Source organism: Narcine bancroftii, chromosome 6 (genome assembly GCF_036971445.1).
Source record: "Narcine bancroftii isolate sNarBan1 chromosome 6, sNarBan1.hap1, whole genome shotgun sequence".
In the NCBI taxonomy this organism is placed as follows: domain Eukaryota; kingdom Metazoa; phylum Chordata; class Chondrichthyes; order Torpediniformes; family Narcinidae; genus Narcine; species Narcine bancroftii.
The window spans coordinates 166,566,116-166,585,683 of NC_091474.1; the positions used below are offsets into that span (position 1 = coordinate 166,566,116).

Here is a 19,568-nt window from a genome sequence, read left to right on the forward strand (position 1 = left end):
AAATGTGTGCATGGACCCAAAAGAAATGAATATCAATATAAAGAGGGGACATTATCAGATTCCAACCAGGCATGAAATTTCAAGTGAAATGGCCAGTGCAAAGTTTTTCACTAAATTGGATGCATCCCAGGGCTTCAGGTAAATAAAACTGCATGATGATGGCACAAAATACTGTACATTTAATACACCGTTTGGCTGATACTCCTGTCTGGGGATGCCTTTTGGAATTTTCTCAGCTCTGGAAGTGGACAATGGAGCACATCATAGAAGGCATAAATGGGGTTTGTATATACATGGATGACATGATCCTAAGGGGATCACACAAAAACAACTCAAAACGAGAGGCTTATCAAAGTGTTACAACACATCCAGAAGTATGGATTAAAGTTAAACAGAGAAAAATGTCATTTGGTATAAAGAAAATCACTTTCTGGGAGATAAACTGACAGAGGCAGGTGTGGAGCCAGACAACAGCAAGGTGAAAGCAATTTTAAAGATGCCCAGACCCAATAACAAAAAGCACATATTGAGAGTGCTGGGAAAGATCAATTTCATTGGTAAATTCATACCAAACCTGTCTTCCAAAACAATGTACCTAAGGAAGTTGTTACAGGACAAATGTGTATTCGAGTGGACAGAAAATTACGAGGAAGAATAGGGACAACTAAAGACCATTCTTTCTTTCTTTTTCAATCTTTTTATTATTATTATAATTTATAAACACATACAGTTCAAAGAGATATAAAAAATACATAGTAAGTAATGAATTAATACAGAGATATTAAACAATAATATTACAGAATAAAAATATATCATTAAAAAAAATTTAGATCAGTTTAGGGTGTGAACTATCTCTTAAAAAAAAGATATAATTAATAACAATATATGAAAAAAGAGAAAAAAAAACCCCAAAAAAGAAGAAAAAACAAATCTGAATTAAAAAAAACTTTAAAAAAAAACTTTAAAAAAAACCTACAGATATAGCTAAACCACGCCGATCACTCCGATCTCATCTTACAGCCCAATTATCGTACATAATCATAGAAAGAAAACAGAGCCAGATCAACTCACCACAAATGAAAATATTGAATAAATGATCGCCAGGTTAACTCAAACTTAGAAGGGGATTCATAGACAGAGTTTCTAATTTTCTCTAAATTTAAACATAGTATAGTTTGGTAAACCATTGGAAAACAGTGGGAGGATTAACCTCTTTCCAATTCAATAGTATAGATCTTCTAGCCATTAGTGTAAGAAAAGCAATCATACGATCCGCAGGAAGAGATAAATAAGTCAAATCTATCATAGGTAATCCAAAAATTGCAGTAATGGGATGTGGTTGTAAATCAATATTCAAAACAGTAGATATAATGGAAAAAAATTCCTTCCAATAATTCTGTAAAGAGGGACAGGACCAAAACATATGTGTAAGGGAAGCTATTTCCAATTGACATTTATCACATATAGGATCGATATGAGAATAAAAGCGATGGAGTTTATCTTTAGACATATGAGCTCTATGAACAACTTTAAACTGTATTAGTGAATGTTTTGCACATAGAGAAGAAGAGTTTACCAGTCGCAGAATTTTATTCCAATTTTCATTAGAAATATGAAGGTTGAGTTCTCTTTCCCAATCATTTTTAAATTTTTCAAAAGTCCCAGAATTTATTTTTGTAATTATATTATATAATTTAGATATCACACCTTTTGGAGGGAATTTTGAATATAGTATATCCTCTAAAACAGTCGTAGTCTCCCGATTGGGAAAAGAGGGTAAAGTCAAAACTAAGAAACCCCTAATCTGCAAATATCGAAAGAAATGAGATCGAGGTAAATCATATTTCATGGATAATTGTTCAAATGACATGAAAGAGTTATCCAAGAATAAATCCGAAAAGCATGTTATACCTTTAACTTTCCAGAGTAAATAAGCTTGATCAATTAGAGAGGGATGAAAAAGGAAATTTAGTACAATAGGAGTTTCCAAGATAAAATGACTTAGGCCAAAAAATCTCCGGAATTGAAACCATATACGTAGTGTATGTTTAGCCATTAGATTATCAATTTGTTTATATAATTTAGTAAGAGTAAAAGGGAGAGCAGCTCCCAAAATAGAGCTAATTGAAAAATTTTGTATCGGTTTAATTTCTAAATTTACCCAATGGGGATTTAGAGATAATTCTGAATAATTCAACCAATACCTTAAGTAACTAATATTAATTGCCCAGTAATAAATTCTAAAGTTGGGTAATGCCAACCCTCCCTCTAGTTTAGATTTCTGTAAATATTTTTTCCCCAATCTAGGATTCTTGTTTTGCCAAATATATGAGGACAATTTAGAATCGACCTTATCAAAAAAAGATTTAGGAACAAAAATAGGTATAGCTTGGAATATATATAAAAATTTAGGTAAGATCATCATCTTAATAGCATTAATTCGGCCTATCATGGATAGGGATAATGGTGACCAATTGGTAAGTAAACTGCCGATCAGGTCCAATAGAGGGAAAAAATTAGTCCTAAACAAATCTTTATGTTTTTTAGTAATCTTGATCCCTAAATATATAAAATGGTCTCTAGCTATTTTAAAAGGTAAACTATCATAAATAGGAACCCATCCATTAAAAGGGAATAATTCACTTTTATTTAAGTTCAGTTTATATCCCGAAAAATTACTAAATTGGGCTAATAAAGATAAAACTGCAGGAATACAATTTTCAGGATTGGAAATATATAACAATAAATCATCTGCATATAGTGATACTTTATGAATATCCCTGCAACGAATAATACCAGTAATATTGGGTGCTTCTCTGATAGCAATTGCCAAAGGTTCTAAAGCTAAGTTAAATAATAAAGGGCTAAGAAGGGGGCACCCTTGCCTGGTGCTCCGAAATAATCAAAAATATGGCGATCTTTGGGTATTAGTAAAAACCGAGGCAACTGGGGAATTATAAAGAAGTTTAATCCAAGATATAAATATCGGACTAAAATTAAATTTTTCAAGAACTGTAAATAAATAAGGCCATTCTACTCTATCGAAGGCCTTCTCAGCATCTAGTGAAATAACACATTCTGAAGACTTATGTGAAGGAGTGTAAATAATATTCATCAATCTTCTAATATTAATGGAGGAATAACGATTTTTAATGAATCCAGTCTGGTCTTCAGAGATAATATATGGTAATATCTTCTCTAGCCTTGTCGCTAGAATTTTAGAGAAGATCTTAGAATCAACATTCAACAAAGAAATAGGTCTATAAGAAGAACATTCGGTCGGGTCTTTATTTTTTTTTCAAGATTAGAGAAATCGTAGCTCTGTAAAATGATTGTGGTAGTTTACCCAATGTGATAGATTCATCAAACATCTTAATCAGCCAGGGAGAGAGAGTAGAAGAAAAAGCTTTATAAAATTCCACAGAATATCCATCGGGACCTGGTGCTTTCCCCGAGTTCAGTGAGAAAATAGTATTATTGATCTCCGAATCTGTAATGGGTTTACTTAATTCTAAGTTATCTTGAGGTAATACTTTTGGGAGTTTCAAATGTTCTAAAAAATTAAACATATTACTAAGGTCTTGAGGGGATTCTGTACTATATAAGGATGTATAAAAATTTTGGAAAGATTGATTTATCTCTTCCTGGTTAACAGTCAGTTCTCCATTCTGTTTGCGAATCTCCACAATTTGGCGTCTAGCTGAAATATTCTTCAGATGATTAGCCAACAGTTTACCCGATTTCTCACTATGCACATAAAAATCAGATTTACATCTAATTAGCTGGTTTTCAATCGAAGATGTAAGTAACAAATTATATTCCATCTGCAGTTCAATTCTTTGTTTGTAAAGTTCTTCAGTAGGATCAGTCACATATTTCTTATCAATGTCTTTAATCTTCTCAACCAATAGATGAATCTTGTTTTTGATGCATTTCTTCAAAGCTACTGAGTGAGAAATAATTTGACCAGGAATATAAGCCTTGAATGTATCCCACAATATTCCATAAGAAATTTCCGTAGTGTAATTTGTTGAAAAGAAAAAGTTATGTGTATTCTCTACTAGCATTTATGACAGAGACAGACTATAAACCATTAATAGTGATAATCAAGAAAAATATCAGTGAAATGTCACCGAGAATCCAAAGACTGATGATGAAGCTATAACATTATGACTTTGAATTGGTGTACACACCAGGAAAATCTATTGTGTTAGCTGATGGTTATCCAGGGTAACGACACAATGAGAGTTCCACTGAGACACTTGTGAATCTCCAGTGAATCTGATCACTGAATCTCTTCCTGTATCTGACATGAAAGCCAAGCAGATCGCAGCTGAAACAGAAAAAGACACAGCTCTACAGAGGTTCATCAAGAATCTGAATGAAGGATGGCCTAGAGGTGAATGTCAGCCATAATACAATGTCAGAGTTGAGCTGAGTGTTTTAAATGGGCTTCTACTCAGACAGAGCAGAATTGTCATTCCTCAATTACTGTGATGAGATGCTAAAAAGGGTGCATGAGGGGCACCTGGGAATGGAAAAATGCAAGAGGAGAGCTAGAACTGCTGTTTATTGGCCAGGGATAAATACTGATATTGACGGGATGGTTTCAGGCTGTGAAACCTGTTTGAAAATTCATTCAAACCAGGCAAAGAAACTCATAATAATAACTGATGTACCAGCAGAACCATGGAAGAAAGTTGGGACTGATCTGTTCCACATGGATGGAAAGAATAACTTGTTGGTTATTGAATAAATATCTCAAGGAAAGGGAATGCAGTGATAGAGTGCTACCACCAGGAGGAGTTGAAGATGGAATGTGTGGCATCTGGGGAATGTTGCATCTTAGGAATGCTGTTGCACCTTGGGTAGATTCAAGATGGATGCCTCCACATGAGGACCTGCCTGTGTGTGTTCTGTTCTTAGTGCTGTTGCTTTAGTTAATAAATCTAGTTGTTTAAAAAGAACCAAAGTTTCTTCATTGTAATAAAAGAAACATTACACTCAGTAGCCAGAGAAGATTTTCATTAAGTTTTGAGTGCTTTTGGACTATTTTTCTTGAACAAGCCCTTTCAAAACCAGTTTTTGTTAATGAGTAACCTAATTAGCATGCCTGACATAACTTTACTTTTTACTATTAGCTTTTTGAAAACCAGATTCTTTCTCCAAGACTTCCAATAATATTTCAATGTTGTGCTCTGCACACTGGAATCCCATTTTTTTTTCTTTCAAATAAAGCTGGAGACATTACTTCCAATATTAAAACTGTCAAATAAATCTTTCTACTTTAAACTGTAAGTGTGATCCTGATGACATTTGAGAAAATAAAAACCTGTAAAGGTGTTACCTTACTGGTCATAATAGAGAATATTGCTGATGCCAAAACTATTAGCGCCAAGGTCAAACAGCAGCCTTTGAAGGTAAGTCTAGCTTAAAATATTTTATCAAACATGAAAGACATTTTCAGCACAGGAATAGCCCCTTCCACCCAATTTATCTATGCCGACAAAGTTACCTTACCCTGCGAGCACTATTTGCCTGAATTTGGCTCATATCCCTCCAAATCTTAAGAACAGCTTGGGCTCTTCAGCTTACAATGTTGTGTCAACTTACTGTATACAAACCTATTCTACATCATCTAGCCTTTCCTCTCAGCCTATTACCTCGATTTTCTTGAATCATGTGCCTATTTGAGAGTATTTTAAATGATCTCAAATGCTTTGCCACATTTACAAAGTTTTAAGGGATTGGATAAATATTCCAATATGTAGCACCTTGTAATTGTGTATGCAATCATTTTGATGCCATGTTTTATGGACTTGGACAATGCTATTACGTGAGTTGCGCATCTTGCACAGGAATTGAATGTCAAAACAAAATCTCCCTTCTGCTTGGCTTTTGTCAGTAAAATGCAGAAATGATTAGGATTGTTACACTTTAGCTCCATTCAACACCATAATGACAGGTGAATTTAGAAGTTTAATTCATGGCAGAATCATATGTGCATTTCCAGGAGTACCATGATGCTGTTACATTTTCTTCATCGAGAGTCCTTTGTAAAAATCTACACATCCTCAAATGATTGAACATTTTACAAGCTTCTATTTTTAATTGTCAAAATGGAATATATAAAGTTGAATATCAAAAAGCTGCATTTGTTGAAAATCTGAAATAAAAAAACAGAAAATGTTTGAAAAATAGGAGAAGGTCATTTAATATCTGTGAAAAGAGAATCAATATTTCAAGTCTGTTTCATCAGAACTCGGAGAGAGGGTGAATCAGTTTTCAGTGGGAGATAAGGATGGGGAGAGGTGTGGAGAAGGAAATATGTGTGATAGGTGAGTTTAAATGGATTAATATTGCTTGACCTGCTGTGTTTTTCCAGAAATTTCTGTTTTTATTATATATGAAGATATTCTTTATTAGCTAATGATTGTAAAAGTTTTGCTTTCATTCCTCAGAAACAATTTATCTGGTTTGACATGTTGTTTGAAGAAGATGGTCATGGGTAATGAGTAATAGTGTTCAACTACTCTGTTAGAGACTGAGGATGAAGATAGTTGGGTTGAAGAGGGGAACCGATAGGTGAGGTGAATATGGATTTGCAGAAAGCTTTTAATGAGGATCAAATAAGAGGTTGGTGAACAAGGAAAATTGGGAATAAAATACTGTCATGAGTTGAGAGCCAGTTAACATATCAGAAATAAAGAGCAGAAATAAATGCATCTTTCTCAGTTTACCAGGCTGTGACTAGTGGAATACTGCAGGAATTAGAGTTTGGGTTCCAACTATGCTCAATCTACAGCAACAAATTTTCTAAGGGAGCCAAATGTAATACTTACAAGTTTGTTGATTGCACAAAAATATGAGTTGTGGTAAAGACGTGAGCAGGCTTCAAGGGAATAGAGATAAGCCATGTGATTGGGCAACAACTTGGCATAGAAGAAATACAGAAAAAAATGTAAGGTTATCTACATTGATATTAAAAAAAAAACACTTTTTTTAAAGAAATTGGCAACTGGAAATGTTGATGTTCCTCAGGGATATGGCATCATTTGATATATAAGCCACTGAAAACTATCATTCAGGTACTGCAGGAAATTAGCAAGGTAAATTGGGATACAAGAGTAAAGGTGTGCTCCTACAATTATATAGGACCTTACTGAACTCCTTTACCTAAAAAAGAATATATTTGCTCGGTAGGAGTGCAGACAACAAAGATTCTCCAGATGATTTTGGGATGGAAGATCTGTCATATGGGCAATTCAATAGACTAGGTGTCATTTTGTTAAATTTAGAAGAATGAGACATGGTTTCATAGATACATCCAAAATATGTTGAGAGCTCAAAAGAGGATGTTTATGGAGAGGATGTTTTCACTGACTAGAGTCCAGAACTTGGGGTAACGTTTCAAATTAAAGCATGGTTTTTTTATGACTGGGGAAATTACTTCACAGAGTGTGGAGGGCTGTACCTACTCAGTAATCAAAACATATTTATCTCTGGATATCTCTGCTATGGGAATAGCAGAGGAAAGTAATGTTGAAGTATGAGATCAGCCATGGTCTTGTTGAGTGGCAAAGCAAAATGGGAGGGGCCAGCACCTATTTCTGAAGTTATTATAGATGTGACTACAAAGATTACCTCAGTCGAATGTGTTAACTTTACAGTTATTTGCCGATGCAGAAGTTGCTTATTTTTTCACAACAACAAATTATTTCACTTTCAGAGTTTGGAAAAAATTGTCAAGGCTGTACACAATATACAGATGACAGCAGCTTCTGAAATACTGCAAAAAGAGATTGAAACTACATTTCAAATTCTAGATTTAAAACTCCAAAAGACAACTATGCCCTTCCTAGAATCCAAAACTCTTCAATCCTCTTTGATGATGCAAACTAAAACTAGAAAATTAAGTAAGAAAATAAATAAACAAATTTAAGTATTTCACTTATTAATTAGATTTGTTTAACAAGATAATAAAGTAATCATTATAAACTTTAAAATGTCTACTTTTTTGTTGTTTGATCAAAAGTCAATAATCAAAGCTATGATGGTTATCCTTTATTGGGTACTTATTATCTTGTTCATTTGGATACTGTACAGTCTCCTATGTGATCTAGCTGCTTCACGTTCACTTTTATTCCTGTTAATCAAGTTATGCATGTCTTAAAATATAATTGTTTTGGGAGTAATTAAATAATTCTTGGCTCTGTGGCATATTAGGACTTATCTTGTAATTTATTGATCAGAGATGTGATCTCTTCAATCTACTTTTGCTACATCATAATAATCTAACTCTACCCAAATCTGAGCAATGTCGCCTAGGAATTCTAATCAATAACTGCACTATCAGTAATATACAATTGAAAATGCATATTAATCCCTCTCCCCACATGATGACATTAATGACCATCTATCTTATTTGCTTCAGTCAAGAAATTTGATTGAATACTTCCTCTAGTGAATTCTCCTTTGAAGAATTGCAAAGGATCTTGAGCAACTCCGATAAATGGAGTACTAACCTAGAAGGACTTCAGTGTAAAATCTTGGGCTAATTCCCATCCTCACTTCCACATTTCCGGCACATCCCTCACTTTTCTCCAGTTTTTAAGTCCATTTAACACCATGATCCATGATCCCAGCCTGGTTCTGATCCCCAAGTAACATGGAACCTAACTCTTCAGTATTGCCTGAGGACCCAAAATACCTGTGTCCTCAGGCAATACTAATTTCTTTCACCTGATACACATGCCAGGTCCCTACCCCTGCCACCCATGGCCACCAACTTCTTAGCTTCTCCAAGCCTAGCAGGATGCCAGTTCCTTAATCTACTTCTCTCCCACCTATACCAACTCTTAATTCTCAGAGTGTCAATTTTTTCACTATCCGATTGACCGACCTCAGAAGCGGAGGGGAGTGCATTTATATATTTTGATAATGTTCAACAACTGGTCTGGATAGCTCCAGTCCTAAATTAACTTTGATTTTGTGGGCTGGTGATCAAAATGGTTGTTATCCATTGTGTCCACACCACTTCAGTGAAGCCTCAGGCTGTGGAGGAATTGAGTCATTCTTGTGGAAAATTTTAGTAGCATTATACTCAAGAGCACTTAGACTTAGTAAAATCTTTTGATTTCATCATTCACTATTTGAAGTTAATTTTAAATCTCAATTAGATAATATTTAAAAGGCAAACTAAAATTCTACCTATTGTGAATAAGATCGCACACTTACAAAGCATGGTATTCTAAAAAAGTGAGTATTTTGTTTAATCGTTTATGAACCTTATGAATCATACATATTAAGTTCTGCTAATATTTGAGCTGTTATTTGGTTTGGAAAAAAATAAACTTTTTAAATCTTCTGATTGGTTCACTGGTCCCTGATAATGTTAATGAGCAATTTATTTTACCCCCCACCCCAAGATTCATATCTATATGAGTCCGTTCCTCAATCTGGTGACTGTGGTAATATAACTACAAACATCCTGATAGGGTAGAGGCTGTGTTATCAGGCAGGAAACAGAGATCTGTGCTCTTCCGCCAGCTTCAGAATCAAAGTCCCAAACTCAGAAAAACAGACACAAGTCATGGTTATTTGACCTTATTCCTTTATTTTAAAAATAAGTGAAATGAAATTCAGTACAGCTTAGTTTTGTGACTAGATTTTAAATTATAACAGAACATTACTTCACAAATGTATACTAATTCAAGAGATCATTTCGAATTTGTAGGTTAGTTGGCAGTTATACAACTGGATTATAAATGCTACAAATTTGTTTCAACTGCTGTATTTCAAAACTTTAAAATATTAAAGTGAAACTGGGAAAGTAATATACATATTTAGGAAATAGAGTCACATCATTTGTAGGACATCTCTTTAACTATGTAATAGGCAAATTTCAGTATTAATATGTTCTATCCATTTGAAGCATTGATTTGAATTTTTTATAGGTATTGTGTACATATACCACAAAGCAGAAAAAGCTGTAAACTAATCATGTTTTAAGAGTGATATTAAAAACAAAATTAGTGACCAAATGATACATCAATGCAGCAATTTATAAAAGAAATGCCTTCTGATAACTGAAGGAAGCTACCTGGAAAATAATGTAAGTGAGCACTGATAAATGTTGAGAACTACATGAGAATCTAAATACTTTTGACCACAAAACTATTGCTAAAGTGCTATGTTTTTTTTCTAACTTTATTCCATCTCTTCCCTTTAGTGAGAAACCAAAATAGTCCATAAAAATTACTGAATAATCAAAACAGTATTATATATGGTCAAAACATGCCACATTTTTTCTTAGGGCATTTTGAATCACTCAAGTCTGATTTTTGGATGGCTGCATAGTTGGAAATAAAATATGATATCCAGATGATCTATTTTTAATTTCCACAGTTTTAGCTAGGGTATCTAAAATCATTGATTTTTTTTTGGTTAGAAACTTTTTTTGGCTTAAGGTTGCCAAGGAAACTTCAACGACAATTTAAAGCTTTATGAAGTACTAATTATAAGTAAATATAAATCATCATCTAATTTGTAGACAGACTACTTAGATCACCAAAGGGAGGTAAAATTCCATTCATAATGAAAATGGGTGAATGCTTCCCCCTCCCCACAATTAATGACCAAATAATGCTGTGAAGGGAATGTACATATTTGAAAGTTCTGAGCATGCAATTTTGATATTGAATCATTAATTTTGAAGTGGCACAGCATATTCCCTTTTTAAATTTATTTTGGACATAATGAAACAATGATAAGAAAAATACAGGTAACTGTCTATGTTTTTTTAATAATACAGGAGCTTGCACACTATCAATTTTAAGAAGTCATTGGATATTAAGTGCATCTTAAACAGTTTACAATTACAAAGACCACAAAAGAAGCTTTCTCATTCAGAAAATGACAAAGGAATTTGCCTACATAAATATTTTTATTCTTCACTTATGAAAGCCATTAATGGTTCATTTCAAAACCCTGAGGATATTTCCATGTCCAAATAAATTTGTTAATAATTTTATTGGCCATTGAAGTTCGAGTCTATCAATAAGTGGACTAGGAGCCATTATAATATGCTGCAGTAGCATCAGCTAAGACTGAAATTAGACTCCTCTCCGAACTCGTGCGTCCTGATGGACTGACATCAGATAAATGTGAATTCATTACCATTCCTGCTTGATTCAATTGAGCGGAGGTGTTCAAATATTGATCAAATTCATTACGGTCCACTTCCCCCAGAAGCTCAGCTTGGCTGATGTGCTCCAGGTTATCTAGATGATGGTGATCACGTGGGGGAGATAGGTGGACTGATGTGCTTGAATTCATGGATTGGAAGGCTGGATGTTGGATTCGGTTATAATACGGAGGTGGTGGAGGATGGTTGGCAGAAGGATGCATCATGGGAGATCTATTTTGGGAGATTGATATCTGATTCAGATTTCCACATCGCATGGGGCTTTGGCTATAATCTGAATGATAGATCACTCCATTCATCTGAGAAGGAGAATCTTCTGTACACGGGGGTGGAAAGAAACTGTGATCAGCATCTACTACATCTAGAGGGGACATCTCGGGTGTGGGTAGCCCATAGTTGTCGAAGTTACCGCTTGTGTTCTGTGTGTCCCGGAATCTGCTGATGGCAGGAAGTCTCGAGGATGGTAGATAGCCTTTATCTTCCTCCTCCTCCAGAGGTCCCCGACAGATCCTTCCACTGTGCACAGGAGTCTGATCGTGGGGGAAGTTGTTGAGCAGGAAACTGGGGTCCACACGTTTGCAGAGTCGTTTGATCTGTTTTTTCCTGCGAGGCCTGTATTTGTAATTGGGATGGTCCTGCATGTGCTGGACTCGCAGTCTTTCAGCTTCTTCCACAAAAGGTCTTTTCTGTGAAGGATTGAGTGCTTTCCATGATTTGCCTAAAATGTATTGCATGGTTTAAATTAGACAGAGCAAAATCATACTTATTTATGAGTTAATGATGCTTCATCAGTCATTGCACCTTCTAGTTTTACATATGATCATATCGACACTGTTAAAGGCTACTTCAACACAATGTTGAATAGTATACCACTTGTACTTGGGAGATATCAATGAAAGGCAGCAAACTATGAGAATAAACTATACATTCAATTAAATGAGAATTAATATTGCATGAACATTTACCCAATCTATGGCAATGTTCACTGATACATTTTCATTAGCAAATCTAATCTAATCTGATTGTAAAGTTCAGGAGTAGATGACAGATGACAGGTATCTCATCCAGCACCCATTTGTACATAAAACCTTGTGTGTAGCTTGAAACTAAAATCAATCTATCAGAATTGCTGTGGAAGCTGAGAGCAGAACTAACAATTAAATGGAGAGACCAAATTTTGCTATGAACAAAATATTATTCTGTTTTTACAGACCTGAAAACAACAATAAAGACTTCTTTATTATCGTGTTTTTATTTTATATATGAAGTTACAAACCCAACTAAGATTTGTACCAAGTGAATACAAACCAGAATGTCATATTTAAATGCCCCTCGTGCCCTTGACCCATTTAAAATGGAATGGAAATTTGTTAAAGGCTAACAGGAATCTGAATTTTCATTCATCTTGCAAATTAGTCAGGAATTTGATGTGAGAACATCATGCTGCCCACTTGAGGGCGCTGTTACCTGGAAGAGTATATGGGCAAATGCTCAATATTATCAAGAATGCTCAAAAAATTATATAAAGGTAAAATTATTGTCATGTAATACTACATGTAGAATGTAACATACATGAAATTCTTTAACTTTTGTCTACCGTAAGGCAGAGAGCCATCACTTTGTCCAGAACCTCTCACAGAAACCTACAGCACCTGGTATTCCTAGGCAGTCTCCCCTCCAAGTACTGAACAGTCCTGAACCTGCTTAGCTTTTGAGATCAGAAAATCTCAGGCATATTCAGGCTATTAGATGCTGTCTGTAATGATCAGTGGGAAAATGGAGATATTTTCTTTATTTGAGATCCTATGCAAATACATATGGCAATTCGGGTAGTTTATTTGAACTTTGTGGTAATCAAGGGGCGGGACGGTTGGTCTAGCGGTTAGTGCAATGCCTTTACAGTGCTAGCGATTGGGACTGGGGTTCAACTCCTCCGTTGTCTGTAAGGAGTTTGTACGTTCTCCCCATGGCTTCATGGGTTTTCCACGGGGGCTCCGGTTTCCTCGTTCGAAATGTACCAGGGGTGTAGATTAATTGGGTGTAAATTGGGAAGCACAGACTCGTGGGCTGAAGTGGTCAGTCACTGTACCATATGTCTAAAATTAAATTTAAATTAAAAATTATTTAAATGAACAGCAGCAATACCCTGCACATCTTGGTCCATCAACTGTGGCCCTTTTACATGTTCTCAAATTCTAATCCTTGTTAAGTGGGTTATTTATCATCCTGAGATTATGTTCATCTTTAAAGAACATACTAATATTTTAACAGTGAAGATTGTTTAGTATTTTGTTTGAATACTTAGCACAGTGAGTAACATGGTATTTGGGCAACCTCAAAATTCACACAAAGAAGATTAATATTTTCATCTACTAACTTAACTAATAATTATTGTTAAAATATGATCAATGGCACTCTGCCTTCTGTTGGCACTCCTGACCTGACCTGACTCTGTCTGACAGTTCACACAATAAAATGAATTGCTGCCAAGGCCTCCATAAATGTCCATTCTCACTTTATCTTTCTAGGAGGTATTGCTCCACTGATTCCAATCACTCTCCAGATCTCACCCACACCCTGATTATTTGTAAGCTATTGCAGGTAGCATATCATCATTTCTGAGCCTAATCTCAAATCACTAAATAGTTTTTTAAAATATTTATTTTTATGTCTTACAATATCGTTCAGTATTTTTTACCAATTTAATTGCTGAAGACATTCATGTGTTTGCTAAATAAAGTGCAAATAGCCATAATACATGCAATGAAATAAAGATTGCATCCAAAATTATTTTTGTTCTAAAAGGAAATGGATAAGTTGAGTAAATATGGAGTCTAATTGTGGCAGCCTGTATATATATTAAAGACATGATATGAGATCAAAACAAACCTCTTCCCACAGAGGAATGAGTTAAAGATAGCCTTTTCAGATTTTTAAAACCTGACAAAATTAGTAGAACTTTTTGAGGAAATAACAGAATGTACTGCTAAAGGAAAGGTTATGTACATAATTCAAAGGGTACAACTGTGGTTCAGACCTGCAAATAACTATCTGTAAATTTATCATACATTATCAAGCTGATTACAAAATTACATAAAGATTACCACCTGAAGGAATTCAATTTAACCCATTAAGTCTGTGTTGGTTCAAAGCAGGAGAATTCAGCTGTTTGCACACCCAACCTTACCCCCATTTCATTCAGGTACTTGTTTAGCTTTTCTTGACTACCTCTCACAACTCTTTCTGGCAATATATTCCAGACCCTAACTATATGCAAAACAGTTTTTCATCTTTTTGTTCTTTTGCTAATCATCTTCATTCTATGAAATTCCCTCTGGCAATGGGAACCGCAATCTTTATCTTCTCAGTAGTCAATTTACTTCAGCTTTCCTTGCAATTTTTTCTGTTCCAAAAAAGATGCTGCCCTGCTTCTTCACTTTATTCATGTAACCAAAGCCCCTTATCATTCGGGCCATTTTTGTATCACTCAGAAACTAAATACCTTCTTTTGGTGGTGATGTAGCATGAGAACTAGGCTTGTACTGATTCAATTCATATAGTCTTAAGCCACATCATCATAAATCTGCATGAATACTGATTCAGATAGTTAGCATGAGAGAAAAGTGACAGACTGAGTGCATTTACTGAAAAAGCATAGGAATTAAAAAATTGAATACCAAGATGTTGAATCAAGGCCATTTGCTGAAGCAAACAAGATAGAAATGCTACGTTTAAAATTGTGGTCTAAAAATACAATCAATTTCATTCTGAGAAGTTAAGACTTGGCTGAAATTAAATAGGACAAAATAATATGTTTTTATTACACAAGAAAATTCTATCTTTGCTATTTTAACAAGACATGTTAATTCATTTTTAAAGTGGGATTATTAAAACATTAAGATTTAAGGTTGTTCTGGAATCTTGGCACTGTGTTGTCCCTCTCCAAGTTGGTGTCACTTGATTCATCCATGACAACTTTCAACCTTGCTTAGAGGAAAGGATTTTTCTTTTTGCTCTTTGTTGTAGTTCAAGCTTATTGTATTGTGGTGATTGTGTCTGTGCTCTGGATTTTCTTATTGCATAATGATTTAATTTTTTTTACCGAATTTTGTAGCACATTGAGTAATTGTACTGTTCAATTGTTTATATTGTAAAATCAGCTGCAGACATCAGTAAAAATACTTAAAAAGAAGTGTGTAGTCACTCTTTGCTTATGTTCTTAGTATGATTTCACTTAACACTCAAAAATCTCATTCTGCACAAAAATAAAGTTGGCTAGAAATTAATCCTTGATTACCTGTGCTAAATGGCTTCAATTAGATCAAACTTTGGAGAGTATAACCACCAGCTGCGATTCTACATATATGTTGAGTACTATAAAACAGAGGACACATTTTTCCTTCTCCTTCTCTTGAATACAACATTTGGAGAGTTCTAAATAAAATAGGTAAGCAGATAGATTTTGAATGAAATTCTATATTATGGCCTGAATTTACCATAGTGCTCCCCGTTTCACTTAATTTTGGAACTGATTTAAATTGGTCTCAGGATCATACTCTTACTGTGGGCTCCCATGACAGGATCTGATTTTGCTGATAACAATTCCAGAATAAGTTCAAACAAAAATAAAATGTTGGAAACCACTTGGTCAGCTTCTGTGGAAAGAACAAACAAGTTGTTACAGGTATGGGACCCTCAGCTGCTTAAAGAGTCCATTCCCAAATAATTAACCTGCTTATCAAATATTAACTGATTCATTTTTCCTCCACAGATACTAACTCCTATTTAATATTACAAATTTTATTTTTGTTTTAGTGTACTTGTACTGTATTTGGCATCTGCTGATTTTACTTTGGTTTTCTTTCCAGAGTAAACTTGCAAGAAACATTGTTAAGCTGGCTCAGATTTGTTTCTTACCCCCACCCACCCATTTTGTTTGGGTACTTTCCCACATTTCGTCCATTCCTCAAGCCTGAAATGTTGGTTATGTATTTTTATTTTTGCTAAATAAAGTAAACTGTTTGACCTGCAGACTGTTATGTTTTACTTCAGGTGTGTTTCTATTTCCCTTCTCTTCTCTGGCCAGAAATCAAAATCATATTATTCTGGTTAAATGTAGGTGTTCCAGCCATATTGTGACAAAGTCTAGTAACTCCACCCTGCACCCAGTAATCAAGCAAATCTTAATTGAAACTACCAAACCATCAGCTGCAGACATGAATACAATTTGTACTTGATATGCTGTAAGAAATTAATAGAAAAAAACAAGCTAATTCTGCATTGCCTAAAAAGCAAGCTACAGTACTGATGAAGTTATAAATAATGTATTTAACAGACATAATCACAATTTACAGTTTTTTTTAATACCATAAAAATGTATTCAGTCTAAATCAGCTGAGTTCTATTTCTCCTTCCCATTCAGAATGTCTGTACTGATCTTTTGATTCAAGGTGGGGAAATGGTTCATAATAAAAGATTAGTAATTTACCAAGTTCCAAAATTGTATCAATATGCTAGAAAGAGGCTCTGATGTCTACTTTATTATAAATTTGCATAGTATCCCATCCCTCTGCTTTATTTTATTAATAATGATGCAACATTTGCTTTCCTAGGATCTGTTAACTTCCTCACTATTTCCATGATTATCTATTTTTGGCACCATGGAAGGGACATGATAAACATTCCCAAAAACTACAAGAGCAATGCATCTTATTCATTTGTACTTTGTTTTCTGGAATCAATTTGCCCTCGCTTGTTTTTTTCCCCTTTCTGGGATGTAACTAATTTAACTCTTCCACTTTTATCTTTAAATTCCTATAAACTACCAAAGAAAATGGGGGAAAATGTTCAATACATACACGTATAATTCTTTCCCAATCTTAACTCTAATTAGTCTTCTCTTGTTTCTCTTTTTACTAATTTTAGAAGCTGCACCTTTCATCAACTTTATATCATTTATCTTCTCCAATTCCTTCCTCTTTATCATGTTGTTTACAGAAATTAATATTATTATTTTCGAACGATGCTGTTGGGAAGAAATAACGATTTGTTAATTGATATCCCACTCAATAACACAAGCAATATGACCTAAAACATCAATACTGTTATTTATGAAGCAAGTAGTATTTGGGAGAAAATGGTCCTTTCAGGAATAACCTTTGTGTAAATTTAAAGAAGAACCTTTACTAACATTGAAATATTTTAACTTCTATTGTTGACACATGAACTGTTGCTTAATTCCAGGGTTCTGCTGCTCTATCACGATATTTTCTATGATAAATGTGACTGAAATTATTTAAAGAATACAAGTCACAACAAAAATGGTTTTCCTATACCTGACCATGAAATGATTCCTGCTAGTAACAGTTATAGTGTATATTAACAAAATGCACATCTTCAGGTCAGAAGCAGAAAGAAATAGATGAAAATTACAGTTCTGTATCATTTACATATTTAGAGACAAAAGGTACCAGACTCTACATGCATCAGTTTTTAAGATATTGTGTTAAAATGTCAAGAATACTTACAATTAGTGCATTGCATTTGTCAATTTTTAAAGTTTGTTTTAATGGGATTTGTGTTAATTAAAGGAGCTATCTTTACTTCCATGGAAATCTTTCCGTGCTTCAGAGGTTGGTTTCTGGGAAATAGACCTCATCTATCTATTTCATGTTTGAGTTGAAATGTGTTTTCTAATTTTGACATTATATGATAAAATTGATCAGGTCTGAAAGCATCAAACAATTAAAAGAAGACAGACTGTTGGGGCTAGAAACTGAAGTTAATAATGATTGCATGGTCTGTAAATAACACACTAGCTATTAATTTTTGAAAATGATGTCAAAACAAAAAACTTTATTTTTTTGAATGCATCCTGCTGGATTTAACCCAAATCGCTGAATTACTTCATTGTATCTAGGTCTAGGGGAAACTGAATATAATTCTTAAAAAATATTCAAATATAGCCAAACTGACCATTGGTATTTTCTAATTACATAGATTCATTACACATTAAAACTGCTACAAAACCTCATGTAATGCTAGTTCTATTGAATAAAAAGCAGCATAATTTAAATTGTTGATATTTTTCATATATTCCAGATAACTACCTCTGTTAAAATTCTGCTAATTAAAGTCTGCTTGCGTTTTCTGGTCAATAGCTATCCAGAAAATGTGTGATTTAACACTTTGTAATTATTTTAACATTCTGATATCAAAACAATGTTACATTTTGTTGTAATGCTATTTGTGTTTGTTTTAGTGAAGTAAATACTTATTGGCAACACTTTCCAAATATAAATAATAAATTTAATTGATAAAATGTATGCCTTATCACAACTTCAAATAATTGTGTTGGATTTTGAATGTGTACTTAGTCAAACTAACAGTTTAGGATTGAAATAACACACATTTCAGATGTAACAATTTACACATTTGTCTATCTTTATATATATTTAATGTAATGAACATGTTTTAGCATTGTGACTTTTAAAAGGGTTTTCTTCACACTTACCTAGCATTTTGCTTAGTTCTGCATTGTGTAAATCAGGATTTTGAATAGCTAGTTTTTTCCTCTCGTCCTTAGCCCAGACCATGAAGGCATTCATGGGTCTCCGGATTCGTGGCTCAGCTTTGCTTCTGGCTGGAGATTCGTGAGCTACAAGTCCAGCCCTGGGTTTTTCTTCTCGTAGTGGAGACTCCAGACTCTCTGTCCACGAGTATGGACTCATTATTATAGCCATCACTGTTGATTGGGTTGCTTCAATCAAAACTAATCTATACAACTCTTTGAAATGTATATAAAAGCAAGTAGGACTAAATCTCAGTGGTGCTGATACTTAAAGCTGGTGAGATCAAGTCCCAAATCAGGAAAAGAGTCTCCCAGATTCATTTATTCTCTGTGTCAGTTGATGGCAACTTTAACCAATGACCACAAGCCTGTTTTTAGTAGAAGCTCCTCCCTTTATCTGGTTCTGCAACCAAGCAGCTCAGACTTGTAGCAACAAACTTAAAACAACAGAGTAAGGAAACAGATTTCCTCTGGAATCATTCAGGTTATTTTCCAGCAATACATGGTAAACTGAAATGGATTTGGCATAATTCGACTAATTAAAACAATGTTGTGTGTTGTGATGGTATTTTTCTCTCATCACTCGATTACTAATTTTTTTCTTAGATTTTCTGAATTGTTATGAATCTAATTCAAGATTGGCACAAAGTTCTCATCTTTCTTTGTGACAGAGGCCATTTGATCAATTGAGTTTTCTTTGTCTCTCAGGGCATTCCCATTGGTCCCATTCCCATTCTCCTCAGTTCATTTTAATATTTACTGCCACCAGCTCTCACCGATTCTCTTGCCAGC

The 19,568-nt window shown here is 34.3% G+C and overlaps 2 protein-coding genes across 3 annotated transcripts in view; one reads left to right on the forward strand and one right to left on the reverse strand.

Annotated features, from left to right (window-relative positions):
• The window catches only part of c6h8orf74 (chromosome 6 C8orf74 homolog), a 55,185-nt gene that overhangs the window by 21,772 nt on the left and 13,845 nt on the right, over positions 1 to 19,568 (forward strand). The window contains exon 4 of one of the 2 annotated variants that reach the window (XM_069886619.1): positions 7,730 to 8,006. The exons of the other annotated variant lie outside the window; for it this stretch is intronic. Within the exon in view, the coding sequence (XP_069742720.1) occupies positions 7,730 to 7,942 (213 nt within the window). The 3' untranslated portion in view covers positions 7,943 to 8,006. Of the gene's footprint in view, positions 1 to 7,729; positions 8,007 to 19,568 lie in introns of those variants that run through there. 2 annotated transcript variants of the gene reach the window in all.
• Positions 9,609 to 19,058, reverse strand: LOC138736699 (transcription factor Sox-7-like). Its single transcript, XM_069886616.1, has 2 exons — positions 18,720 to 19,058; positions 9,609 to 11,924 (listed from the first exon to the last, which is right to left on the reverse strand). The coding sequence occupies exons 1-2, from the start codon at positions 18,946 to 18,948 to the stop codon at positions 11,068 to 11,070; spliced, it is 1,086 nt and encodes a 361-aa protein (XP_069742717.1). The 5' UTR covers positions 18,949 to 19,058; the 3' UTR covers positions 9,609 to 11,067.

Excerpts from the sequence above, each read along its gene's own strand:
- LOC138736699 (XM_069886616.1), bottom strand. The coding sequence starts at position 18,948 with ATGGCTATAATAATGAGTCCATACTCGTGGACAGAGAGTCTGGAGTCT. Across the intron at positions 11,925-18,719 it reads AGAACTAAGCAAAATGCTAG|GCAAATCATGGAAAGCACTC; the intron begins GTAAGTGTGAAG and ends AATACATTTTAG.